Raw genomic sequence first — 23,206 nt, forward strand, 5'->3', positions numbered from 1 at the left:
GTCCCATCTGCTGGGTGCTGGCTCCACTGGCCAGTGGGGTCAGTACAGCAGATGCCACGGGCCTCGGCGCAGCACTGTGGGGTATCCTGGTACAGCACGAGTGGGTCCTGCGGGCAAGGGAGGCAGAGCACTCAGCAGGATGGTGACAGGGGGGTTTCCTTCCCTTCCAGGCCAAGGAAGCCATCTTGGAAATGGATTCCTATTGTAAGTGTACCCTTTTCTGCTGGTTTTATCCCTAACTGTGCACATTGCTGGGTCAGGCTGTCTCCTGGGGAAGCTTTGCCTGATGGTTTTATTCCAGGAGCAGGGAGGACAGGGCTAGGGGTCAACTGCACAGTTAGGCACATGGTCCTGTAGAGGGGCCCAAAGCTCCCAGGGTGGAAGATGGAGGGAGCTCGGGAGGCTTCTGGCCCCTGGAGCTGCGCAGGTGGCAGAGGTGTGGCCGGGTGCGGGCAGGGTCTAGGCCCAGGGTGACTAGGAGCCCAAAGCCTGATTGTCTCTGTCCTGGGTGCAGATCCCAATCGGTACCGCTACAGCCCAGAGCGGCTGAAGAAGGCGTGGTCCTCCCAGGACGAGGTGTCCACCCACGTGCGCCAGGGGCGCCGGCAATCTGGTAAGGGAAAGGCTGTAGGCCTTTTCTTTGGACCCTCGGCCAGGCCAGGGACCAGCTGCAGCTCTCACCTTCGAGAAACCCTGAGAAGGGGCAGGAGGGGAGGATGGATGAGCGTGTGTGGTATGTCCTCTCCTTGTGCTCGCACCGCCCCCGCCGGGCACCCCGGGCTCTTCTTGTCCCCCATTTCAAAGGCCCTAGGAATAGTTGTTCACGCAGGCCTTGGCACCCCTTCTTAGCAGCTCCCTTTTGGTATAAATCTCCCCGCTTTGGCACTCGGAATACCGAGCCAGCCAGGAGCAACTCGGACATCATGGATGGTCTCCAGCCAGTCCTGGAGCAATGGAGCAGGAGCAGGACGTGGGGAAAATGAGTTAGACTGCAAGTGGCACCAAAACCAGACGGGAAATATTGACTTTGGGTCTCAGGAAAAAGTTCCATTTTTCTCTCCTGGATTTTCTTCCATCAATGGTATTGCTGCCGTGTCCTTGGATTTCTTGGAATGAATTGTCTATTTAAAAAGAGAAAATCTTGCTTTTACTCTTAGCTGTGTGGCAATGAGAGTGTGTGTTTTCTATGTCTGTTTTTTTGCTGCTATTCCATCGTGGCCCAGGATGGGTCTGGCATAAGCGAGATGCCTACCAAGTGTATACCTGCGGTGGGGAGTGAGGTGAGAACTGTCTCAAGACCCGGAGAGAGAACGATTCTAGAGTGACTTAGAGCAGTGTCCTGGCTTGGACTTACAAGGGTACTGGGTTTTGATTGGCCATGACCCACGGGCCCTCGGAACATGTGTGTCGATTGACTTGTGGGCTTTGGCCTTCTGGAAGGTGGAACCAGGTGGTCTCTGGAAAGCCTTTGTGTTTTTGTGTTGTTTGGTGTTGCTCTCGGTGGATCTTGAACCTTAGACAACCTAGCTATAGTTACAAAAGTTTGATGGTTAAAAGCCCCACGTTGGGAATGTTGTTTTCTTAGTCTCTGGCCCTCTTTCTTTCTTTTCCTTTCTTCTCCTGTGATTCTCTCCCTGCCTCCCCTCAACTCGCCATGATATAGAATTGGAAGCTTCGGCGCATGAAAGTATTCAGCAGGTGATAATGTTGGTTGTCCTGATACTAACTCTGTAATAATGTCGGCATCAAAACTTTAGCTACGGATGCACAATTCTGAATATGCTTAAAGCCATTAAATTGTACACTTTAAAAAATGGGTGAGTTGCATGGTCTGTGAATAATATCATAAAGCTATTACCAAAAAAAAAGGTTAGCTATGCCAGGCACCCAGGAAATGAGCCATTTTAGAAAGCCGAAATTTCCACATGGCTGAGATTTTAGCTTGTAAATACTAAAAGAGCTGGCATTTTTAAAATTTGTTCGTTGGTTTTTCTTGTTTGTTTGTTTTACCTCTTAGGAAAAAGACATAAGCATCTCTAAAGCATGTTTTGTACTCTTGAGCTTCTAAAATAAAGGGTACTGACCACAGGTGAACTCTTCCTTTTCTGGAGTCGGTGCGACAGCATCACTTCTGCCGTGTGAGCTGCCAGTGAGGGTGGGGGTTGCCCTAGACACAGCCCGCACGAAAGGCGTCGTTCCTCTGCACAGTTCTGGAACAATGAAAAATGTTCATTCTCATCGGTCTGAGCGTATTTGTTTGTAGCATCCCTTCTTTCCCTTCTGTCTGTTGGAATTCAATTGATTGAACCTGTGGGAACTGTGTGTAACAGTAAGGGGTGGGCAGGGGAGGGGGCGAGAGAAAGGACCTGGGCTATGTGCAGGAAGAGCTTTCGCGCCTGGGCTCCGCTGTCCACCCTCACTGCTCGAGGCCGTCTCTGCTTCCTACTTGCAGAGAGCTGAGGTGGGCAGACAAGTGCACTGTATGGATAAGCAAGGTCTATCATTTATCTTAAATATTCGTTGCTTATTAAATATTCTTGATTACAAGTTTTAAAATGAAAGAATAGGAGCTTTTCTGTTTCCTACTATAAAACAATTAGTTGTTTGCATACATGGATGCAGATAGAGTGTGTGTGTGTTGTGTTAGTGCGTCTCAGGAGAAAGGAAGTTCTTCAATAGACTCTCCTGCCGAGGAACAGCTAAGAGACCTTGATAGACTTTCCTTCTGGCTCCAAGTTCATAGAAATCGTGGCCCTCCCTGGCCTCCCACTGAACACCAGCTGGGCGAAGATAGGGATGGGCTAAGGCCAAGGCTCTGGAGAGAGCGGTACCTTGAGACAACATCCTCTCACTTCTCCCCTCCGTTCTCAGTGTGTCCCCAGAAAGGCTGGGTTACAAGGGGATGATGGCACCTTCAGCCTAATGGGTGTGTTTTGTATCCTGTCCCCAGAGCCTGGTCACTCCCCGTACAGCTGGGCAACGCTCCCCAGCAAGCAGCGAGGCTTCCTGATGCCAGGCCTTAAGGGCCGTAGGAAGTCGGGTGCGACCTCTGCTTTCCAGCTGGGGTGCTGGCAGGGGGCTTGGCGGTGGGTGCGGCTAATGTGCTGATGTGCTTATTGCAAGGGAGGTGGGGGCTTGAGGTAGAAGCAGAGATGTGGCTGGTTGTCTGAAGGGGCAGCATGGGGCTCAGTCCCCTTGAAGAGGCTCCTGCACCGTGGGCCTTGGGTGGGGTGCGCTAATGCAGGGACCCTGGGCAGTGCTGCTCCTGTGGGGCTGGCGGTCACAGCGAGGGTCCCTGGAGCTGGATGGGCCCTGCCTACCTGGTGAGTGGCATGAGGGCGCTCACTGACACTGTGGAGGGCAGCCTCCCTGAGGCCCGAGGGCTGCTGGGGCCAGGCCAGTGTGGACTTTGAGCTCGTGCTGGGCTGGTGGCGCTGTGAGCTTGGGAGGGCCAGGCCAGCTGTCTCCTGGCCTGGGCTGACCGCCCATTCGCTTTCCTCCTCAGAGCCGACCAAACATCTGCTCAGGCAAGCGAACGAGAAAGGTGAGTGTGCGAGGGGTGCGCAGCAATCCCATTGAGCTGGGGGAGGAGGGCGAAGCAGGTACCCACCTGGGGAGGGGTTTGCCGCAAACAGTTCAGAGGGGACTTTGCCCCTATTTGCTGTCTGAGGGGCGCTGGAGCTCTCCCCACGGGCGTGCCTTGCCCCCCTTCCCCTCTCCTCAGTAACAGCAGGAGCCAAGCGACAGGGCACAGACTTGCTCTGCGTCCCCGGGCTTCTGTTCCATCATTCGTTCCTTTGAAAGCCCAGGAGACTGGGTGAGGGCTCTGGGAGCAGGAGCCCCCATCGCAGCCTTCCCCTTTGGCCTCTGTACAGAGGCTCTTTCTCCTGCTCATTGACCTCTTCCCCTCCCCTGCCCCTTGCTCGTGTGCTGGGGACCTGGTGGCGGTGTCAGCAGCCAGCGAAGCAGGAATGAAGGTGAGGCCGGTGGGCATCGGGGGCCAGGGAGGGGACGGGGTGGGACTACCCAGCTCAGCCCCTGGCCCTGCAGCCCTCCTTGTCCTCATTGACTCAACACATACCTGTCAAGCACCCACCATGTGCCAGGCCAGGCTCTGTGGCACAAGGGTCATGGAGATGAGTAAGACATGGCCCTTGCCCTGGGGTCCCTTCTGCCCCTGTGGGTGGCTGCGCAGCCTGGATTCTCTTACATTTCCTTCTCGCTGGGCAGGCAGGCTTCTTTGGGTTCTGAGTTCTTGAGCAGGTCCCAGCCTTCCCGCTCCTGCCCGGACCCCAGTGGAGACCCGGGGTTGGGCGCGTAGATGTGGCTGTCTGTGCGAGGCCTCCCCACCCCCAACTGCCCGCAGGCGGAGGGGACATTGCCCAAGAGGCTGGTCACGAGGGGGTCTTGTGCTCTGAACAGCATGCAGGCAGCGCTGGCACCCTCCTGGACTTTGGGCAGCCCCCCCGTGTGCGGGGCCTGCAGCTGGCGGCTGAGGGGGCTGCTCAGGAGGGGCAGGAGGAAGAGGAGGAGGTGGTCGAGGAGGAGGAGGAGGAGGAAGACCAGGCCTTTCAGGTTTCTGTGGAGGACCTGGCAGGGCATGAAGGCAGCGAGAAGGGGACTGGGCCAGAGCCCCCAGGCTCGGAGGAGGAGGAGGAGGAGAGCCTGGCAGTGGCGGAGCAGGTAGCCGACTTTGCCAGCTCCCTGCTGGCCGCCCTCCACTGCTGGCACTATCGGGCCAACGCTTTACTTTTCTCCCGGGGCGCTATGGTGAGGTGTCTCTCTGATCTACCCTCCTCCTTGCATGTTCCGTGGCACGTGCATGCCCCTCAAGAGTCCCCTCCGCTTCCCTCCCACCCGCCCTGGCTCCTTTACGCCTGCCCTCAGCACCTTTTAACCCCTCGCTCGCTGTCACACCCTGGTGAGCCCCAGGCATGTGCTGTTCCAGTCTCAGACGCTAACCAGTGTAACACCCAGGGGCATGACAAATGGGGTGGGCTGGTGGGGAAAGGGAGAGGCTGGCACACCTGGCCTCAAAGGGAAGGTGAGCTGGGCTGTTCTGAAGCCTCATGCCTGGCAAGAATTTCTATGGCCCCAGGCCTAGCAGTTCCAGTTGGCTCTGGACTGGCTCAGGGCAGCCCAGCCCCCTGGAGGGCATGGGAGGTGCTGCCCATGTTGGGATACAGAAGGGACCAGCTCCCAATTGTCTTGGAATTGACAACTGACCTCTGCTTCCTGCAGGGGAAGGGGCGCAGGGAGTCTGAAAGCCCCAAGAGCTGCAGAAGGCCCAGTGGCCGGTCCCCAACCAGTGCTGAGAAGCGCATGAGCTTCGAGTCCATCTCTTCCCTGCCAGAGGTGAGCGGCCAGCGGGTGGGATGGGGATAGTACAGATGTACCTGGAGCCCGGATCCCCAGGTCTGCAGGTGCAGCTTTGAGGCCTGGGCTGTCTGGTTGGGCCAATGGGAACAGAGATTCCCCAACCCCTAGGACTCTTGCCCCTTCAGGAAGCCTGTTCAGGGTGCATGGTTTGATGAGCAGACTCCCCCTTCCTATGAATCAGAAAAAAAACGATGCTCCTTCCTTTGGGCAGATGCAGTCCTGTGCGAAGGGGCACAGCGAGTGGAAATGAGTCAGCTTTTAACCCCCTTGGCTAGCCACCTTGTTAGGGCACCGGGCCCTGCCCCTGCCAGCGTGCCAGACATTTAAATCACAACAGGGCGAAGGGATAGGGTATTGGTTTCTGTTGGATACCTCCTACGTGACTGATGTTTTCTCCTCTTCCTTCTGTTCCCCATAAGAGTTCTAGAAGGAAAGTGGCTCTGAGAGGCTGATAATGTGCCTGACCCTGGGTAGCTTCTGAGATCAAACTTGGGTCTCTGACTCAGGCCCACTCCACTCATCCCACCACCTCATGCTGTCTGCAGCTCGTGTGGAGCTCTGAGTCCTTTGCTTTCCCAAAATTATAAGGGAAAGGTCATGAGCTAAGACTTAGACCCTTGTTGGGCCTCGCAGCCAGGACTGGGATGCCCAGTTAACATGGGATAGGAATGTAGCATGGCATCTTAGTTGGTTCAGGCTGCTATAAAAAAATACCTTAGGCTGGGTAGCTTGTAATCAACAGACATTTATTGTTCAGTGTTCTGGAGGCTGGGAGTTCTCAGATCAACATGCCGGCAGGTTTGGTGTCTGGTGAGGGCTTGCTCTCTGCTTCGTAGATGACACCTCCTTGTTGTGTCCTCACATGGGGGAGGCAAGTAAGCTCCCTTGAGCCTCTTTGACGAGGACACTGAGCCCATTTGTGAGGAGGCTGAGTCCCGGTCACTACGCCAACACTCGGAGGCCAGGTCTGCACTCCAGAAGCCCTTTTGATGCCCTCTGCTCCAGCCCTTCCTGGCGAGCAGAGACCTTTGGGGGAAACTGGCCATTGGCCCCTTTACCAGGACGGGGCAGAAGTTGTCATCTCAGTGGCTGGTGGCTACTATGTTGGGCGGTACAGGTTATGAGTCCCACTCTGAAGATTCTGGACTAGAACAAATGCAATCAGATCCGATTCCTCAGAATTTAGCATTTGCTCTTGTCTTCTCCCTAAAGACCTCTCTGGAAAGCTGCCTGTCCCTGCCAGTTTTGTGGTTCAAATTGCCTCCAAGGTGGTCAAGAGGGAATTCTCAAGTTTACGTCCTTCCTTGCCCTTTTGCTGGCCATACGCATTCGTGCTGGGCCTGCAGGTACTGAGGCTGGCTGGGAGGAGTCACATTCCTGGTCCTCACCCTCTGACGGGACCCCAGCATGTGGCCGTGATGCCCTCTGGACCCTGATCCACATGGAGGGCCCTGGCCCCTCAGAGAAATTGGAATGGCCTCTTGTGTTGCTCAGGCCTGGGTTTACACCCCAGAAGCCCCAAGTGGGGGGCTTCTGGGGCTTTAGGAAGCTGCCTTCCCATCAGATGGGAGCAGGCCACTGGGTGTCTGAACCAGCATTGTGTGTCCCCACCATGGCCCTGTGGTTCCCAGGCAGGCTGCCCCTGAGGTGTTGCCACCCTATGCCATCTGCGTTCCTAGCATTTTCCTTGGGTTTGAGGGCATGGGCCCAGGACCCCAGCTGCAGGATGACTAAAGGACATAATCATCTTCCTCTCCCTAAGGACCCCTCACCCCACTTTTGGGTCATGCTCATTCTGGTTGCCTTGAGTCCTAAACTACAGGCCCCCCTGCCCCTGGCTTTGTGTAGGCTGTGCTCTCCCTTCAGCCCCCAGGTCTCATGAGGAGGTTTTTCCCTTATGTGAGCTGTCTCCACGATGTTCCAGGTTGAGCCAGACACCGAGCCTGGGACCGAGCAGGAGGTGTTTGCTACCGTGGAAGGTGCCAGCGCCGAGGAGATGCCTTCAGACACAGAATCTCCAGAAGTGCTGGAGACACAGGTTGACGTCCACCAGGGGCTGCTGGGGATGGACCACCCGGGTGACATGGTGGACTTCATGGTGGCTGAGAGCACTGAGGACCTTAAGGCCCTGAGCAGTGAGGAGGAGGAAGAAATGGGGGCCGCCCAGGAGCCCGAGAGCCTCCTGCCACCCTCTGTGTTAGACCAGGCCAGTGTCATTGCTGAGAGATTTGTCAGCAGCTTTTCCCGGCGGAGCAGCCTGGCGCTGGAGGACGGCAAGTCCAGTGGGTTTGGGACCCCACGGCTGGTCAGCCGCAGCAGCAGTGTGCTCAGCCTGGAGGGCAGTGAGAAGGGCCTGGCCCGGCGTGGCAGCGCCTCTGACTCCCTCAGCTGTCAGCTCCCCTCGGAAGTGGATGTCAGTGTCGGGGTGGCTACAGAGGACAGCTCTTCTGTCAATGGGACAGAGCCCCCAAACCCAGGCTGCGCTCTGGAGCCTGACAGGTCTTCCTATAAGAAGAAGGAATCCATGCTCTCCACCCGAGATCGGCTGTTGCTGGACAAAATTAAGAGCTATTATGAAAATGCAGAACACCACGATGCGGGCTTTAGTGTCCGGCGCCGGGAGAGCCTCTCCTACATCCCCAAAGGACTGGTGAGAAACTCGGTCTCCAGGTTCAATAGCCTTCCCAGGCCAGACCCGGAGCCGGTGGCCCCAGTGGGGCACAAGAGACAAGTGGGCTCCCGGCCAGCTTCGTGGGCTCTGTTTGATCTCCCAGGACCAAGCCAGGCAGGCGCGGCGGATCCGCCTCCTATCACAGATGCTGAGTTTCGCCCATCTTCCGAAATTGTGAAGATCTGGGAGGGGATGGAGTCTTCCGGGGGGAGCCCTCGGAAGGGGCCGGGCCATGGCCAGGCCAATGGCTTTGACCTGCATGAGCCTCTCCTCATCCTGGAGGAGCACGAGCTGGGAGCCATCACCGAGGAGTCGGCCACTGCCTCTCCGGAAAGCGCCTCGCCCACCGGGCGTCCCAGCCCAGCCCACCTGGCCCGGGAGCTGAAAGAGCTGGTGAAGGAGCTGAGCAACGGCACCCAGGGGGAGCTGGTGGCGCCCCTGCACCCCCGCATCGTGCAGCTCTCCCACGTGATGGACAGCCACGTGAGCGAGCGTGTCAAGAACAAGGTCTACCAGCTGGCCCGCCAGTACAGCCTCCGCATCAAGAGCAACAAGTCGGCCAGGCCACCACTGCCATGGGAAAAGGCAGCTCCCGAGAGGGATGGGAAGAGAGCCACTGTTCCCTGCCTACAGGAGGAGGCTTGGGAGTCATCGAGTGGCAAAGGTATGACGGGAGTGGGGAGTGGGCCCTTCTCGCAAGTCTTGGCGCTAAAGAGCCAATGAGGAGCCAGTTGGCTCCTAGGGGAAAATGGCCTCTAGAAGCCTCTAGCAGAGAGAGGAGCTGGACCCTGAGAACTGGGGGCATAGGGTGAGCCCCGGCCACCGGGCCAACACTTGGAGGCCAGGTCTGTACTCCTAGGAGCCCTTTTGATGCCCTCTGCTCCAGCCCTTCCTGGCAAGCAGAGACCTTTGCGGGAAACTGGCCATGGGCCCCTTCTTTACCAGGATGGGCAGAAGCTCTCATCTCTTCCTTTGACTCCTGGTCCCCTTCCGCTGCCTCCTCCTTCCCACTGCCCTTTGATAGAGGGGCTATAGGCGGTAAATGAGATTCCTCTCCCATCACACCCCAGACCCCAACAACCAGCCTTGCCTGGAAGTGAGGTGGTGATGGCTCAGAGCCCTCCCTCGCAGCTCTCTTGTCCTGCCCAGGGATTCAGGCAGCCTCTTCTCTCCTCGCAGGTAAGAGAAAGCCAGTGCTGTCCCTCCTTGACTATGACCCTCTGGTGGTCCAGGAGCATAGCCCCCCCAAGTCCTCCTCTGCTGGGCAGACGGCACCACGGCGTTTCTCCTTCAGCCCTTCAGCTGCCAGCCCAAGGACCACCTCGCCTGGGGCCCGGCCCTCCCGAAGCCCCCGAAGCCCCTTCGACACTGAGACCTTCAATTGGCCCGATGTCCGAGAGCTCTGCTCCAAGTATGCCTCCCACGATGAGGCTCTCCGGGCCGAGGGCAGCCAGCCCCGTGGTGGCCCACCCGTCAACCGGAGCCGCTCATTGCCCGAGAACATGGTGGAGCCGCCTCGGTCTGGCAGGGTGGACCGCTCCTGCAGCCTGAACACCAAGAGGGGCAAGGGAGGCGGAGAGGCTGCCCAGCCCCAGGTCCCCCGGTCTCCACCCCAAATCGGGACGGATGGAAGTGAGGCCTTGTTTGTCACTGCAGACCTCACCCTGGATGACAACCGGCGGGTGATTATCATGGAGAAGGGGCCCCTTCCTGGCCCCACTGCAGGGCTGGAGGAGGAGGGTAGGGGGCAGGGACCAAGCTCGCCAGTGGCCCTGGTGGGGCAGGGCCAGGATTTCCAGGAGTCTGTAGAGTGCCGGCCGAAGGAAGAGGGCTCCAGAGACCCAACAGACCCAAGCCAGCAGGGCAGAGTGAGAAACCTGAGAGAGAAATTCCAGGCCTTGAACTCTGTGGGTTGACTCTGACTCCTGGGGGAAGGAGTTGTGTTGGAGGTTGGGAAGAGCCTTGGGTCACAGGAGCCCTTCCCAGGGCTGGCGGAAGGCTGTCCCCTCTGCTGTCCTGGAAGAACGCTCCCATGCACAGTGGACTCATTGCTGCCTGTGCTGTGTGCTGGTGCTTGTGACAGCTTTCCACAGGCCCAGATGAGCCACTCTTCCCTCTGAGGCCGATGCGCCACTTTCCTTGTAAATAGTCCTTCTCTGGTAAGAAGCCAAATATTTAAGCTCACCTCTTCCCAGGAAGAGCAAGCTCTGCTCAGGCCACTGCCAGCCCGAGGAGCCCACCCCAGGGAGACTTGGGAAGGGGCCTGGGGGCCTTTGCTCTTTAACTGTGCCTTTCCTTAGGATCCAGGCAGGAATGAAGCCAATAATTTATTGCTTTCCATTCTGTGGTGTGTGTGTGTGCACATGTGAGTGTGTGTCCTGCTGTTGTTTATGCCCCTCCTGTGAGGAATGTAACAGATTCAGTTCAGGTACTCTGAGAGTTATCTCACTGACCCTGTGGTTGTCACCGATGTACACACATTTCATTATTTGCCAATGGTGCAATAACCGCTGCTGACCAACCGACCTGCGTGTGGCCTCCTTACTGGGCCCAGAGGGGTGGGGAGGGTTGTTAGTGGGCCAGGGATGTCTTAGGGAGACAGGGACACGGTGGGCGGGGGGCGGTTGTTCCTTCCATGCCCATTCATCGCCCAGGCTCACGACAGTCCAGGCTCGCGACTCCAGGCTCGCGACTCGTAAGGCTCCAGGGTGTTGGCAGGGGAGGCGGGGTGTTGGGGGCGGGGCTTGCTCTCCTGCTCCCGTGGGTTTCTCTGTCCACCCACAGCTAGCGGTCCTGTCTGGGGTGGGGACCCCGCATGCCAGCCTTTAGCTTTTTCCTGCAAGAGGCCAAAGTTGGACTAAAAAAAGGGGGTGGGGAGGTGAATGGAACATTTTTCTAAGGAGCAGACATTTCCGATGTCTGGTGCCTTTTGCTCTCCTCTCCCTCTCCAGTTCCCATGAGACATCCGGGAAGGCAAGGATTCTAAACTTGGAGTCTAGAAATATCTCAAGTGGCTTGCAGCATTGGGCGAGGAGTGCAAGTACACTTTTCTAGGATGGGTCCTCTATTTTTATTGCATTGTTAAAAATGTTTTTGATTCAAAAGAGCTGGGAATGTCTCCTGGTTTCAGTTGGGTTTTCTGCCCTCTCTCCATGGAGGACCGGCCTTGTTTTGCCTGGTTGGTTCTGGGAGGAGGGGGGCTGCAGGGCCCAGGTGGTAGAGCTGTCTGACGAGTGTTCCAACAGGTCTGTGGGGTCAGGATCCCTTGGGACTTCTGACCTAGGAACACGGCTCAACCTGCAGATGGGCCTGCAGAGTCTAGCAAGATCAGAGGTAAGAGTTGGCCTCTTTGGAGCGGCAGCAGCACGGGGTAGTGATGCTGTGTTCTGCCACCTGCCCTGAATCTTCCGTGGTCACTTCCACAGTCACTGAGAACTGGCTCCTCCCAGGCTAGTCTCAGGATGTGACGCTGAGTGGCCACAGTGTATTGGATGGTGTGAGAGTCAGGCAACCCAGGTTCTCATCCCAGCCTTGCCATTAGCTGGCTGGGTCACCTACACTCCTTTTTTCTCATCTATATGTTGAAAGATGGATGAGTCGGGACTCTTAGTTGTAGCTAACCCCTTCCCCAGGAGGCCCTTACACAGCCATCCAGGTGTGTCTGGGAACCTGGGACCAGGGCAGTGGTTCTCACTGGCTGCCCATTAGAATAACCTGGGGAGCCTTCTGAGGACTGGCAGTGCCTGCGTCCATCCCCCCAGACCCCGTGAAACTGCCCCCGGAGATGAATCCAGGCAGAGATTCTGGCGATTGTGCCATCCAACGGGTGCTGAGATCTGCCCTGAGCTCCGTGGGGAAAGGCCTGGACCGAACTTTGCTTAGAAAGGATTTTGCCCCGCGGTAGGCCTGCAAGTTGATGAAATGTGCAAGTGAGCAAGCTTTTCCCAGGGTGAGGCACAGGACCTGGGTGCGGCAGAGTCATCCCTCAAGACTCCCAGGGACAAACTAGAGAGTCTGGCTGTCCCTCTGTCCCCATGGTGCCAGCCTTATTAAGCCCAGTTCAAAGGGAAATGAGGCTAGTCAAATAAGAAACTGAGAAAAATATGGAGCATTATTGATTTATTAGAAAAACTAGTAAATGGGTTTCCTCTGGTTGGTGGAAGCACAGTTGAGCAGGTGGAGGACATGGCCCAGCCGGCCCCAGGGCCAGCCCAGATTGCATGGTCTGTGCCCAACTGGGTTGCTTTCCTCTGCAGCCACCTCCTCCTTGTGTCCTTCCTGAGCTTGCTTGTCCAAGGGACCAAGCTGTGTGGTCCTCTGGCCTCTTCCTCCTCTGGATTTCTGTCCCTTCCCACTGAGGGAGGAAGGGGAGCCAGGACCAGCCTAGGGGACCCTGGCTGGCCCCGATAGGCGGGAAGAGGGTGGTGAGGAGGGGAAGCTGAGTTTTGCACAGGCCTCCCATGTGGGTGCCAGTTGGAGGTGTGTTGGGGGAAGCCCAAGGACCTCCATACCTTAGTTGAGGCCCAGGGATGCAGGGGAAGGAGAAGGGGAGGAGGACTGCCTGACCGTTCCCAGAAGGAGCTTCCTCTGAACTGCCCTGGGGAGGAAATCTGTTATGCTGGTGTGGACTAGAGCTGTGTCAACCTCATTTGGGAGTACCGTCAAGATAAGACTGCAAATATGTAAGAACAAAAAAGAAACCTTGCCAGGGCACCAGCAGAACTTAGCCCTGGTGTGGCACGGGGTCTCCCAAAGCTGGGTACCTGCAGTCTCAGTCCAGTTGGTCAAGGGTCTTGGGGCCTGGGTGATGTGGGAGGGGTGCGTGGGGAGCTGGCAAGAGATGGTGGGTCACATGCAGCTGGCTGCCCTTGCCCCATCCAGGGAACCTGGGGTGGTGGAATCCTAGCTCTTCCATTGGAGCCCTTTCTTTCTTAGGTCTGCGGAGTTGCTTGCTGGAACTTTCTTTAAGTGCTACCTAGGCACATGCTGGGGGGAGAAGGTGGGCTCTTGTCCCTTGGCTCCCTAAGGACTGGCCCAGGGAAACAGTTGAAGGAGGTGCTTGTCACCATGTACCCTTCAGCAAAGAACCTGCTCTCTGCCCCAGAGAAGGACATGCCCTTGAATGCACCAAAGGCCTCCTTTATTGCTGGGTGAGTGTGAAGAAAGAGACTGGTGAGCCGATACACACTAGGTTCCCCGTAGAAGCAGAGCACTATAGGGTCATATGTGTTGAGGCCAAATGAAGACCCTGGCTACAGAGGTGGGAACGTCTGACCTGGGGACGTCAGGCTGCATCGGATAACTCTTCCCTCTTGTGGTGCCTGTCTGTGGAAGTTGGCCTCACCCTGATGTGTCAGGGCCACAGGGTGGACTGGATCTCTGCACTGTGCCCGCACCGGTCAGTGCTAAGCATTTCTGGGAAGGCCTCGTGATTCTGGACGCCTGACCCTGGGGCTTCTACCTGAGCCTCACCCTCTTCATTTCCACGTATCTAAGGCTCCTTCCCCTGGGGAAGGTGGTAGAAACAGTTACTGCAGGTGCTGGGGACCATTATTGTCTCCCTGTGGGGAAACACCTTTTGCCCCCAACTTGACCCCTCTTTTGGACCTAACCCCTGTTAAGATGCTGGGCTGGAAGTGTGTTGCTTTCAGAGTAGAGTGGCAGGGAAGATCCTTGTGGAATGAATGGTTTCTCTCCAGAAGTCTGACCTTGGCAGCACAGGGAAGGCCATCCCCAGGGATGTAGATTGCAGAGCCCCTTCTACTGTTTGCGGATGGAGGGCGGTAGATGTTTGACCTCTGTACTCATGTGACCTCCAAGACCCAAAGCCAGGACCTTCAGGAGAAGCCAGCTTATGTCGCATGGATGGTAATACCTAGGTGTGGCCACATTTGCCACCCTGAGGCAGTAGGGGATCAATTTTGCTGCCTGTCCAGTCAATACCCTGTGATGGTACCAGCTGCAGACGGGACACAATTGGGCGTTTGGTTCTGGATGCTTCAGTCCAGGTGCTGGGCTGTGCATCTTGTGTCCTGGGGGTCTACACTGTCTCCCTAAGGGGCCCTATGTCTGTCGGGTATTGCTGGTTTGGCTGCTACTGAGAGTGAGGGGAGCGTCCCAACATGGAGAGGCAGAGCCTCAGGCAGTGTGAGACCTACCTGTCACCCCTCGGGTCTGAGCCCTGAGCTCTAACGGGTTAGATGGTTTAGAGGAGGATGGTTTGAACTTCCCCAGCCTCCCTTCACCTCCGTGGTGGGAGCAAAGGGTGCTGGAGGTGGCAGGAGGCACCTTCACTCAGGACCCACCAACCTTGCAGGGTACTCTTTTTTACGGTGGGAGGAGGAGAGGGGAAGGGATGTGGTGGCCCCTGAGGTGAGAGGCCCAGTTCTGAGGAAGCCTAGTGCAGAGGAGGCTGGCGGCACCCAGGGCCCCGCATGCGGTCTTGTCCCCTCAGTCCCCCAGCAGCCCCTTGTGGCCCACCTGAAGGTTCCTTCCTTATGTCCCTGGGGGCAGGCCAGGTGCTTCCAGTGTCCTCTTCCCTTTCTCTTTCCTTGGTGGTGACCAGGTGGGAGGTGACCCCAAGCAAAGACTTGTTTTGGGGATGGGCAGCGTTTGAGGAACCTCTCAGCCACCTTCTCCAGCTTTTATGGGGGGTAGAGGACCGGGGGGCCCCCAGCTCGAGAGGAGGGCGTGTGCCTCAGAGAACCGTTTCCTGCCCCCAGGCCCGGAGGCCACCGAGGAGCCAGAGCCCTGACTGCGGGGCACCCGGTAGGCGGGCGAAGGCAGCTCTTGCAGTGCAGCAGGCGACTTGGCCCGGAGCTGGCGGGTGGCAGGCAGGAGGAGGACCCCCCCGCAGGGGCCACCAGGAGCTACTTCTTTTTGGGGAAGAAGCTGAATCTCTTCTCCTTGTCCTTCTTGCCAAGGCTGGTGTCCGGGCCGGAGAGGGAGGGCAGGGGCAGGCTCTGCGCCTTGACGCGGATGCTCTGGGACTCGTTGATGGCGGTGCTCACACCCTGCAGCCAGGACAGCATCTCCTCCTGCGGGGCGGGAGGTCAGCGCCCAGTCCGGGAGGCGCCACAGCACCCACACTCCCGCCCCGACAACAAAGGCTGCCCCTAGAACTGCCCATTTGGAGGGATCCTTGAGAGCAAGTGGCTGGGGTCTCCACCTGACCCTTTGCTACATGTCTGGGCTAGGCTGCCCCACCCCCTACTCCCGCTTACCTCGTCCTTGCCATGGAAGAGCCACTCGCTGCCATTACTCAGCCTAGGAGGACAAAAGGTTTCTTGTCATGTGGCTACCTCTGGGGGCCTGGGCAGAGGGCTGGCTCTGATCCCACAGTCCCCTGAGCCTAATATCCAGAACCCTCCCAGGAGAGGACAGCACCTTCTGAGAGGCAAAAGTCTGAACCATCAGCCTCTTTGATTTGAAAAATCCCTGAGGAGCAGCAGGTCCTGGAGCTGGTCCCATGCTATGGGCCTCTCCCTGGCCTTATACTAAGGCCAAATTGGGCCATCCACCTGAGGGTTCAGGCCCAGGGAAGGGGCAGTGGACAGGAAGACTCACCTTAGCTTAAAGACGTGCTTCTTCTTCTTGTAGTTGGCAGCAATCTCACAGATGGCATGTCTCAGGGCCAGGGGCTCCTCCCCATGGTAGGGCATCCCCAGGGCCAGGTTCTTGGCATCTTTGTAGAAGGTCAGCTCGCTATTCCTGAGCACACAGTACAGATTGTTCCAGGACCTGCAAAGATGCAGACGGGCACGTCACCCACAGTCCTGATGTAGCATCTCTATAATCAGTTCTTATAGCTTAACCATTTTTTTAAATAATTATACCTCTTTTGCCCTGGTAAATAGTAACACATTTTATTGTTTTTTAAAAACTAAAAATCATCTACATGTAATTTCATTACCTAATTTTTAATATTTTATGTGTTCCTTCTAGTCTTTCTTCTACTCACGTAGTCATGTTTTTTCTAGTCACGTTTTTTCTAGTCACATAGCTAAAGTTAGATTATATTGTATATACAATTTTACATCCTGCTTCTAAGCTTAATACTATGAGTACTTCTCCATATCCTCAAATATTTCTTGAAATAATTTTAAATAGCTATATGGTGTCCCATCATATATATACAATTCACTTTATTGGTGGACCTTACAATACTGGAACATTTGCCCACAATTTAAATAACAATGTGATGAACATTCTTATGCATCAATCTTTGCTTACTTTGAGGTACATTTCTAGAAGTAGAATTATTGAGTCTGAGACCAATATAAACTTAACTTTTCAAAGTATTTCTACATCCATTACCATATTTCATTCCCACTACAGATCTGTGAATTAAGCAGGGTTTTGCTTTGATGATTGTTATTTTTTGTTTGGCTGAGACATGCCTGGTATACTGTGCTAGCACTTTTTAATTAATTTTTTTAAGAGACAGGGTCTCTTGCTCTGCTGCTGGGGCTAGAGTGCAGTGGCATGATCATAGCTCACTGCAGCCTGGTACTCCGGGGCTCAGGTGATCCTCCTGCCTCAGCTTCTGGAGTAGCTGGGACTACAATTTTTTTTTTTTTTTTTTTTTTTGCTATGTTGCCCAGGCTGGTTTCAAACTCCCAGCCTCAAGGGATCCTCCTGCCTTTGTCTCCCAAAGTGCTGGGATTACAGGAGTGAGCCACCACACTTTTTAAAAAGGAACAGATTCACAGATTTGTGCAAATCAAGGCTCATCTCAATTGCCATAAGCTCCTAAACTCATGCATGGGTTAAACGCAGCTCTGTCACTGAGGCAGCTCTGTCACTGAGGAAGCACCCTTGTTGCATTTTGGCAGTAACAAACTCTGAGAAACACTAAGCTTTTCCTCCTCCTCCCTCCTAGTTCTCTGTCTCCTCCCTCCCTCCCTTTTGAGGGCAGGAAGGTGAACTGGTAGGGCACAGAGGGAGGAAGTACTGGAAGGCCAAAGAGGGAACTGGGCTTATCCAAAGCTGGCCGCAGAGCTGTGTTACAAAGCCCAGATTTCTGACTCCAGCTCAGGCATCTTTCCTTAGGCAACAGGGCGGTTGCTACAGAGCTGGGTCTTTGGAGTAAGACCGTGCCTTGAGCAAATGACTTAACTTCTCTGAGACTCTGTCCCCATCTGGAGAATGGAAACCTTGTTAACATAGGGTTGTTGTCAAGATTTTATCAGTCCTAACATAATATCTGGCACATAGTAGGTGCTCAATAAATATTAGTTTCCCCTTTCCTAGTGGACTCTCCATTTAAGCAATAAACCGCTTCAGGGCAGTTGGGCCCCCAAATTGTTCATTTCTGGAATTTGGAGTAGCTTTGGCAAGTCCCCCCAACATGCTCTGTATGCTCCCTGGTGTTCCTGGGAATACGGCTGGCTTCAACCTCTTGGTGCTGCCCCATTTCTCTGGGACATGACTGCTGCTAGAAGAGGCCCCAGGGACCCCAGGCAGAATCAGACCAAATCTAAGAATGTGACGTCTCAGGGTCAGGAAAGGACACAGCCTTTGAATCAGGTCCTCAGCGTCACAGTCACTGAATGACAGCACCGGAAGGGACCTCCTGGAGGCACCTAGATCACGCCCCCTCCCCCATCGCCTCCCGTTTTACGGCTAAGGAAACTGAGGCCCAGATTGGTTAAAAAGTAGGGCTTGGTCAAGGACACGTTGTTCATGCTAAGACTTACCTACCTGTCACCCAGCCCTGGGACAACAGGACAATAACAGCTAATTTTTACCGAGTGCCTGCTCTGCGCCAGTCACAGTATCTATGCTGAAAAGGCCTCTTATTGTCATCATCCTCATTTTCTGGATGAGGAGCCAGCTTAGGTCGAGGAACTTGTGTGAAGCCATAGAATTTGAACTCAGGACCAGAGCTGAAAATGGGCTTTCCCATCATGCCAAGTAGCCCCAGGCTGGCCCAGAGGGGTGCCCAGGACCTCTCACAGGCCAGAGGCGGAGGGCACCTCTCCCTCAACACACGCTCCCGTTGCCGAGGCTCTGTTGGCGGAGAGACCCTGGGAGCTGCCCAAGCTGCCCCCACCCAACAGCTCTCCCCACACACCTGTTGGACGCCTTCTTGTTGGGCCCCTCCAGGTCGTGCTTGCGGCCCAGGTAGCCCTCCATCTGCACGCTGTGCCCGTGGTCCCGCTGCGCTGGCAGCGTGGTGGGCTCGTCGCCCTCACTCAGAGGCGTGTCCAGGACCTTAAAGAGGGGCTCCGTGGCAAGCCTCTCGTCCCCACTGGATTTCTCCTCCTGCCCGTCCTGGTGCTGCCCTGGTAGGGGTGGCGGCTGCAGGTCCTGAGGCCACGGCCCCTCTTCTTCCCCCTGCTCAGGGGCAGAGGGGAGGAGCACACCATTCTGGGCACTCAGGCCTAGGGAAGGCTGTTCTCAGCAAGGCTGGGGAGTCAGCAGCCCTCCAGCCCACCCAGGGGCCTGCTTCCTTTCTGCTGTGCACCTCCTGGCCCCCTGGTTCTCCCACAACCTGCTGCGGGCACCCAGCTGCTTCCCTAGACTCGCCCCATTCCCCCTTCAGAGAGAAGTGGGGGGCCCCTCCCTCCCCTCTAATGCAGCGGCACCAAGGCTCTCAGAGTGAGCTGAAGGGGCCCGAGTGATCATCTCATTTCCGGAATGGGGTGGTGGTTCCAAGGTAGACCCCCCCCAACTGCGGGATACGTGTGGCTCTGGCAAGATTTCAAACGAAGGAGGTTCTGCTGCTTAAGACAAGTTTGAAAACTGCTCGTACTAGGATATGGACAGGAACTCCTTTGGGGCCTTCAAATTGTACCTAAAGCCCTGAAACTAAGGACACTAGGCCCTAAGTCTCCCCCCACCCCCCGCCACCTTCCAAAGGGAGAATGTAGACCCGTGGCCATTATCGGGTCTAACAAGTCCTCCTCCAGTCGTTAGATGGGAATTTGACACGTAGGACAGCAGTTTCTAACCCTGGCTACCTTCTGCAATCGCCTCAGGAGTCGCCTGAGGAAAATATTCTCGAGCCCCACCTAGCGATTCTGAGCTAACCGCTTAGAGGGGCTCGGAGGGGGTGAGCGCGTTGGGATTTGGCGAGGAGCATTCCATGTGCTCTAATGTACAGCCCAGGGCTGGGAGTCGCTGCTAAGGATGCATTGCCTGGGGCAATGCTGTGCTCTTACCCCTGCCCCTCCCTGTGGGGGCCAGGGTGACCCCGGCCCTCCCTGTATCGTGTCACATGAGGGGCCTCCAGAGGAGCCACTTGCTGGACACACATGTGCCCATGGGAGGGGACGCAGACCTCCCACTCCCTGGCTGGGCGTCTCAGCACGTGAGGCCTTGCTGGTCTGCCCTTGCCTGTTGCGCAGGAGAGAGGGGGCTGGGCAGGTTGGCGCGGCAGGGGCAGCCAGCCTCCCTCCAGCAAGCAGGGCAAGAGAGAGTGGGTCTCCTCTCTGCCAAATGAGCACCAACAAAGGCAGCCTCGTTTGAGCCATCTGGCCAGAAGGCTGTCCCTAAGGCCTGACTGTTGGAAACCTTTCTGCATAAGATGGGAAGGTTTCCCAGGCAGGCGGTGGCTGGATGGCCCGAAGGACCAGAGCCACCCCCGGCTCCTTGTCCTACTCTCTCCTCCCTGCCCCAACCGAAGCAGCAGAGGCCCAGAAGAGAGCTGTGGAGGAGAGGGAAGGAGCCAGAAAAGCACAGACCGTGTTCTCCTCCCTGTTGTGGGTCCTGTGGACCGTGGGTTAAACCCAAAATAGAGGATGGAGGATGGGAGGACGTTGGTGCCATACTGGATATCAGATTGAGGCTTTAACTGAAACAACTGGGTAGACTTTTTTTTTTTTTGAGACAGAGTCTGGCTCTGTTGCCCGGGCTAGAGTGCCGTGGCATCAGCCTAGCTCACAGCAACCTCAAAGTCCTGGGCTCAAGTGATCCTCCTGCCTCAGCCTCCCGAGTAGCTAGGACTACAGGCATGTGCCACCATGCCTGGCTAATTTTTTCTATGTAGTTTTAGTTGTCCGATTGATTTCTTTCTATTTTTAGTAGAGATGGGGTCTCGCTCTTGCTCAGGCTGGTCTCAAACTCCTGACCTTGAGCGATCCACCCACCTTGGCCTCCCAGAGTGCTAGGATTACAGGCGTGAGCCACCTCGCCCGGCCAGGCCTGAGTTTTTATCTGATCTTTAGGGCGCTCATCTTTTCCCACCTTAGAGCCCCTTCAAGGTTGTGGCCAGGCCACACCCCTCTCTCTGCCTCTCGCAGCGCTTGTATCTCGGAGTGTCTACAATGAGTGGACACTCCACAAGGATCTGGAGGCCCCAAGCCCTGCCTAGATCGTCCTCCAGCAGGGAGGAAAGGCAGGAGTGGCAAGGATGGGACAAGGAGCCTGGGTTTTGGGTCCTTCTGTGGACCCAGTCAGGCAAACCCTCTGACTTGGGAAAACAGCTCTGGAGACGGGTCCTCGATGCAGACAGTAGAGTCTCCTCCTCCTCCCTCACCCCTCCAGCACTCCTCACCCCTCCAGCACCAGCCTCGAGCCCCGCTGGGCCTGTTCTTCCTCCAGGAGCGGGGATGCCAGAGGACGGGTGTGGGCTGCAGTGCTGCTCCTGGTGACGGACCGGAGCCCACCCCGCCCTGGGGTCTCAGAGAAGATGGCGTGGCAGGGCAGGCACAGGCAGGGAAGCTGACCAGACCCTCGCAGCCATGTGTGCCCCTCTCACCCAGCCTCGCCCTCCTGGAACTGGTCTTGCTAGAGAACCCTGTGTTCGATTTCTTCATACACTTTCACTGCCTGCCATTCCTTTTTCCTTCCTTTAGGGAACTGTCCTCTGAAAATAAAGATGGATTTTGCCAGGGCCGAGTCCCAGCTCAATTCCTCCTTCTTTTTCCTCTTAATGGATGTGCTGGCTCACATTCCTTGGCAGGGAGTCTCAGAGGCATGGCCTGGTCATGGCTTGGCTTTGGAAACTAAGGTTTTCCAACATATGCAAAGATTTCTCCTGTGTTCCTGTTCATGTAGAGACAATTTAAAACGCACCCTGTGTCCCCCATCCTGAAGGCCAAGGCCTGAGGACGAGGAGTCAAGAATGAGGGTGGGAGATGAAGGTGTTTGGCTTTGGCAGGGCCTCCCTCCTCCCTGGCCGGGGAGGGGACACAGATGAGCAAGATGAGCATGGAATGAAAGTGGGGTGCAGGAGAGAGGGAAGGGGCTTTGGGGACCAATCCTTTATTCGTAGCTCCCAAGGAGGCTGGCCAACTCCCTGGGGAGGACGAGGTGGAACCAACAGGACCTGGGGTGGGAGGAAGGGGAGGACAAGGGACTTCTGGAAGTCTCTGTGAGCAGAGCCAGCCCCTTCCCTCAGGCCCCTCCCTGCTCTCCCACCAGGGATCACCGGCAGATGCCCTGCTAAGAAGCCTATCCCTTCCCCACTGTACTCCTTGGAGCTGTGCACACAGACCTCTCTGGGGCTCAAAGCCCAGGTGTTGGGCAGACATGCCTGGAGTGAAAGTCCTGGCCTCCATTTGGGGGAAGGGAGAGAATCTTTAGCAAGTCACTCAACCTTCCTGACTCTTGATTAGAGAGCATGGTCCTAGTACCTACCTCTTAGGTGGGTTGGAGCATTTTGAAGTGAGGTAGCATCTGTAAACACCGGCTCTATTATAATCCTTCACCCTTCCTACCTACCACCTCTGTGATAGGGGCTGTGCTGAGCAATTATTGTGGCCAGTGTCCTATGCAGCTAGTGTGACGATCTCAAATGCCCTTTGCCCCCTGGAGTAGGGGGTGCTCAGGACTGAGAAATGGGGCGGGGGGAATCCTAGCCATTGGCAGGTAAGGACTCACCCCTCCTTCCTCAGCCATTTTCAGCTGGAAATTCCAGCTCAGGACAGGAAGGGGGTGACTGTGTGAACAGGTAAGCCCTTCAGGGCAAAAGCAGCCTGAGGCCCCACCACGAAGCTTGGAGGGCCCCAGAAGGGGAAGGCAGAAATCCCCAGATAGGGTTGAGGACAACAGTGTGCTACTTAGTGGAAGGTTCTGGTAACTCACAATTGGATTTTTGTGAAGAGCTCACACTTAGTAAAGAAAAGATTTTGAGGAAGACTATCTCTAGGTGTATATTCAGGAGGTCAAATCCTTTTCTGAAGAAAAATCATCTTTAAAAAATTACTCTTGGGCTTCTGACCTGCACAGGAAAGCACACGAAACAGTGGAGAGCAGGATGGAGGAGAGCCCAGGCAGCCAGCAGCCTCCCTGCTCCCGAGATCCTGACTAGGCTTCTGAGTGTGTAGAGATCTTCCTTTTGCAATTCATAAGAGATAAGGAATTTCCCGGAGCCTTGTTTTCTAGGCACGGCCCTGGGAGGATGGTGGTAGGTCAAGAAGAGGGCCTTATTAGACAAGCAGACCCCCGGGGGGGAGGCTGGGGTGGGAGTGACTGAGGGTCAGTGAAGCTGATGTGAGAAAACAGATTCTCAGAGTTCTGGAACTCAAAAGGGTCCCTGGGGCCACCGGATCCAGCCCTTCCTATTATAGATGGGAAAATTGGGTTCCAGAAAAGCTCAGTGGCTGGCTGGGATCACACAGCAAGTTAGTGGTAGAGCTGGAGCAAGAACCCATGGGTTCTGCTCCCCTGTCCACACAATGCCTCTCAACCCTAAAAATGACACATCACAGGGTAGCTGGCTGCTACTGGGCACACAGGGCGCTGAGAGGCTGGGCAGAGACCTACGCTGGGCGTCAAGCCTGCCTATGGAGCACGCGAGAGGCAGGGACCCACGCCTCTGTCTAGGCCAGATCTGCCAAGGACTTCCCCGTTGGTGACAGGGGGACCCCAGGTCAGGCTGGCAGCATGGGTAGGGCTGGAGGGCCCACCTTACCCAGGCCCCCGGCCACCAAGGTGGGAACAAGAGGGAAGCAGTGGCAGTGCACCTGCTGCCCCTGGAAGCAGGCCTGGTCTGAGGTGGAGACTGCCCCGCCCACTGGGCGAGGGGATCAGTGGGCAGAGGGTCCAGGAGGGGCGATGCTGGCTACTCGTGTGGTGTGGTCGCAGGGACAGGCAGGCTCTGTCCAAAGGCACCGATAGATGAGATGACCTAGGCTTCCTCGTCCTCGGCGCTGTAAGGGGAAGAGCCTGCTGCTATAGCCCCGGGGTCATTAGGAAGATGCAGATTCC

At 56.1% G+C, this 23,206-nt stretch overlaps 2 protein-coding genes across 13 annotated transcripts in view; one reads left to right on the forward strand and one right to left on the reverse strand.

The window, feature by feature from the left end:
- Positions 1 to 10,576, forward strand: part of PLEKHG3 (pleckstrin homology domain containing, family G (with RhoGef domain) member 3) — a 41,306-nt gene extending 30,730 nt beyond the window's left edge. For 3 of the 12 annotated variants that reach the window (XM_012656285.1, XM_012656284.1, XM_012656295.1), the window contains 9 exons: positions 171 to 204; positions 515 to 613; positions 2,951 to 3,040; positions 3,506 to 3,544; positions 3,955 to 3,977; positions 4,423 to 4,770; positions 5,242 to 5,355; positions 7,304 to 8,714; positions 9,230 to 10,554. In XM_012656285.1, the coding sequence (XP_012511739.1) occupies positions 171 to 204; positions 515 to 613; positions 2,951 to 3,040; positions 3,506 to 3,544; positions 3,955 to 3,977; positions 4,423 to 4,770; positions 5,242 to 5,355; positions 7,304 to 8,714; positions 9,230 to 9,966 (2,895 nt within the window). In that variant the 3' untranslated portion in view covers positions 9,967 to 10,554. Of the gene's footprint in view, positions 1 to 170; positions 205 to 514; positions 614 to 2,950; positions 3,041 to 3,505; positions 3,545 to 3,954; positions 3,978 to 4,422; positions 4,771 to 5,241; positions 5,356 to 7,303; positions 8,715 to 9,229 lie in introns of all 12 variants that reach the window. The other 9 variants (XM_012656287.1, XM_012656286.1, XM_012656288.1 and 6 more) reach the window with 9 other exon arrangements.
- Positions 10,577 to 14,893: 4,317 nt separating this feature from the next.
- Positions 14,894 to 23,206, reverse strand: part of SPTB (spectrin, beta, erythrocytic) — a 72,368-nt gene continuing 64,055 nt past the window's right edge. The window contains exons 32-35 of the mRNA XM_012656099.1: positions 18,126 to 18,388; positions 15,617 to 15,790; positions 15,274 to 15,316; positions 14,894 to 15,087 (exon numbers count right to left, since the gene is read on the reverse strand). Coding sequence (XP_012511553.1) covers positions 14,920 to 15,087; positions 15,274 to 15,316; positions 15,617 to 15,790; positions 18,126 to 18,388 — 648 coding nt within the window. The 3' untranslated portion in view covers positions 14,894 to 14,919. The remainder of the gene's footprint in view (positions 15,088 to 15,273; positions 15,317 to 15,616; positions 15,791 to 18,125; positions 18,389 to 23,206) is intronic.

Source organism: Propithecus coquereli, unplaced genomic scaffold (assembly GCF_000956105.1).
Source record: "Propithecus coquereli isolate 6110/MARCELLA unplaced genomic scaffold, Pcoq_1.0 Scaffold5, whole genome shotgun sequence".
In the NCBI taxonomy this organism is placed as follows: Eukaryota; Metazoa; Chordata; class Mammalia; order Primates; family Indriidae; genus Propithecus; species Propithecus coquereli.